Source organism: Phoenix dactylifera, chromosome 15 (genome assembly GCF_051530095.1).
Source record: "Phoenix dactylifera cultivar Ajwa chromosome 15, Ajwa_hap1_PhDact_Kaust_v1.1, whole genome shotgun sequence".
Taxonomy (NCBI): Eukaryota; Viridiplantae; Streptophyta; class Magnoliopsida; order Arecales; family Arecaceae; genus Phoenix; species Phoenix dactylifera.
In genome coordinates this window covers 15,449,237-15,452,547 of record NC_143204.1, presented here as the reverse complement: position 1 = coordinate 15,452,547, position 3,311 = coordinate 15,449,237, and the positions used below count along the sequence as shown (strand labels likewise).

General features: G+C 40.6%; 1 protein-coding gene across 1 annotated transcript; it reads left to right on the top strand.

Annotated features, from left to right (window-relative positions):
* The first annotated feature begins 1,330 nt into the window (after positions 1–1,330).
* Positions 1,331–2,482, top strand: LOC120109104 (zinc finger protein 7-like). The gene has a single exon (XM_039122844.2). The coding sequence runs from the start codon at positions 1,724–1,726 to the stop codon at positions 2,294–2,296; it is 573 nt and encodes a 190-aa protein (XP_038978772.1). The 5' UTR covers positions 1,331–1,723; the 3' UTR covers positions 2,297–2,482.
* Positions 2,483–3,311: the final 829 nt, after the last annotated feature.

The window sequence follows — 3,311 nt, the reverse complement described above, 5'->3', positions numbered from 1 at the left end:
ATATTAATCGAGCATATAATTTGCATTATTGAGATTTGAGAATACAGAATATTAAGTTTCTTCTTCCTTTGTCTTCTCCTTTTTCTTCTCTTTTTATTCTCTCTCCCTTTTTCTGTCCTGCATCATTGGGTTAACATCTGTTAGAATCCTAATCCAAGAGTGCTAAAAGTAAATATTAGAGAGATTTGTGATAGTGGCAGTTTCATTATGGAAATTCTTGAGCAAAGTTGTGGGTAAGAAGGATTCACATGCAACTGTTGTACACCAGAAACAGACCAAGCCTGTAAGCTGAAGGGCAAGTTTCCACTATCATGATCAAGGGCATCTGAGTTCCATCACATGGTGGGACACGGAGCCCGACCATGATCGAACGGAGATGATCGCACTTGCAAATCGGACAAGATCCGTGCTACATGTGATGTGACTACATAACACGTGTGAGTGCCACCTGCACATGTGTGGGGAAGGAAAAGCCATGCTTCTTCCTCTCAAGATCAGACTACTGACTCACCAATCCAATGCCACAGGAATTCTACCACTTGGAAATATCAGCATCAAAAGCTTGCATCAACATTCAGCAGCAAGCAACAAAGAAAGCCGGACCTTTTAGGTGATCTGAGCTTCCTTTGCCTTCTCCAAAGCCCTAATCCATTGAAACTATACTTGCAAAGTACAAGTGGTTCTAAAAGCAGTTCTGAAACATCCTCCACTTCCCAAATGGAGCTGCAGCAGCTCCCATCAACACACCAACAAGACGCTCCACTCAAATAGTACATTAAAAAATGAAGATTAATGGGGCACTCAACCCTTGTGGACCTTTAACACCATTATTGTTACTTTTGTGAGGACATTCACATAGAAAGAATAACCAAGATAATCATGTCATGGTGTCTCCACTCACATCAAACCTTGCATGAAAGCCTGTTATAAAATGGACTTGATGTAGTAGGCATACATACAAGTAAAAGATAATTTAATGTTTTGACTACTTTGTGGATAACTACAAGTTGAAAAGTGATACCTATAGCTTCATTCGAAAGTAATTCATGCATTTAGTTTTTAAATCTAGTCTGCCTTACAGGGATTTCATTATTGATGTCCAGATAAACTTTAAGAGATAATATTAATCTAATTTGCCGGCTGCCTCAGTTAGACAGCATAATCTAAGCGATTTGAAAGGTATAACTGGTTACCTGCTTCTCATGAGAAGACCTATTACTTATAATATAAAGAATTTAAATTAGGAAACTGCAGCAGTTAGAATACCTTTTTCGGGCATATGAAAAGGGAGAAGAAGATATGACCACTGATGGATTTATTCTTGGATTGTCAACCTTGTGTTACGGCTTCGAAGAAGAGAACCATGTAAAGTGGGGGTGAGCTGATGAGGACAAAGGTGCAGGGAATCTGAAAAAAATTGATATGGGAAACAGTAAACATGACACAGGCAATGCCTCTGGAATAACAAGCTCCACAATGTGGGCCACTTGGGGAATAGATAGATGGATACACAGCTAATTTATCCACCGGCACTTCTTTTTTCTCCTGATAGGTCTCTCCCTTGCAATTATTCCCACTTCTCACCTTGTTCTACTTCTCTTTTTAAGGCAAACCTCCACCATGCCACAAAGCCTTTATCAGTTCCTAGCACTTCCTCTTGTGAAAACTAGCTTCCCATACGTTTCTCCTCCTCCATCATTGACAGAGATTGATACAGTTCCAAATGGAACGGGAAGAATTGGGAGAGAAAGGAGCCAACGACCAGAAGTCGGAAACACACACCGGCGATTACAATGATGGTGAAGTTGGCGACGGTGGCTCGGAGACATGGTTGGACCTGACCCTTGGTGGGAGAATCTCATCAACAACTGGAAGCTCTTCTGGTACCCAATCAAAGTCTGCGACGCACAAGATGTTCTCATGCAACTTCTGCATGAGGAAGTTCTTCAGTTCACAGGCTTTGGGTGGGCATCAGAATGCCCACAAGAGGGAGAGGGGTGCAGCTAGGAGGACTCACCAATCACAGAGATTGATGATGGGTCTGCCCTTTGATGCTCCTTTCCTGCAATCTATACGAGTTCATCCTCACTCAATTGTTCACAAGCCACACAGGGAAGGAGGCATAGCTCTGGTGGCGAGATTTGATGACACCCCTTCCAATGTCAAAATGGCATGGACACCCTATGCACTCGAAGAAGCAGCAGGGATGAACTGGCCTGGAAGCTATCAATTGAATTCTCAACCGGCCAAGCAGCCATCAAAACAACAAAAACTCGACTTGAGTCTCCGACTCTAGTATGTTTCATCTATCTATTACTAGCCATTCGCTCTTGTATCTGGCCTGAACTGTTCAACCTAGATTTATTCATCAATCATAGAAACAACTGACTGGTTTAGGCCTCAGTCCAACATAAAGATTTGATTTCCAGTTTGACGAATATATGTCGTAAATGTAAGTTGGAAGGTGTAAAGTATTTCCAAAGGTTGTTGTTGGAAAATTGAGGGTTCAACTTGCACTTTTCCCACCATGTTTTCCATCTCAATGCGCATCCTAGTGGCCTTTAGGCAATTTATCCATCCATTATGAAGTCCAACTTGCACAAATAATTCTTCAATTCAGATTCTCTTCCAGTTTGTCTTTAACTAAAGGCTCATATGATCATAAATGAATATGGTTTCAACAGGGTAAAAACTAAAGTATGACACAAATAGCAGGCCTTTAGATCCATAGCATGGCCCGGAATATTTTAGCTAGGTAGGAACAACAGTTCTTTTTCTACATAACATTCAGGAATGATAACATGGCTAGAGATGTGTACAGCTTAATATGTCAATTGTGATTTCAAATACTGGAACTTTAAAAATGGGAAGCAGGGAGGGCGAAGGAAGAAACAGAACACAAGCAGCAACCCTGTCTACCAGTAAGCCATAAGGGGTCACTTGCACTTCAACTCATGATATATTGATACTTAATACCCACGATTTCAAGATTCTGTGCAGAGATAGTAGAAAAATTAATCTCATGAGCATAGAATAAAGGTATTTTTTCCAATTTAACAACAACAACAACAAGAAGAAGAAGAAATGAAGTTGTCTCCCATCTTTTACAAGTTGCTGCTTGGATCAGTTTTAAACCAACAATTATCTTCAGCCAAATGGTTGTTGCTTGCACTGCTCCAAATGATGATGCTGAATATGTGTATTTACCAGTTGCCACTCACAATCCTACTGGTCTTTGTCTGTTAGTGGCATTGTTTGGTATACTTTTAATTTACCTTAATCTTAGAAAAGCAACTCTAATGCACAAAGTG

Excerpts from the sequence above, each read along its gene's own strand:
- LOC120109104 (XM_039122844.2), top strand. The coding sequence starts at position 1,724 with ATGGAACGGGAAGAATTGGGAGAGAAAGGAGCCAACGACCAGAAGTCG.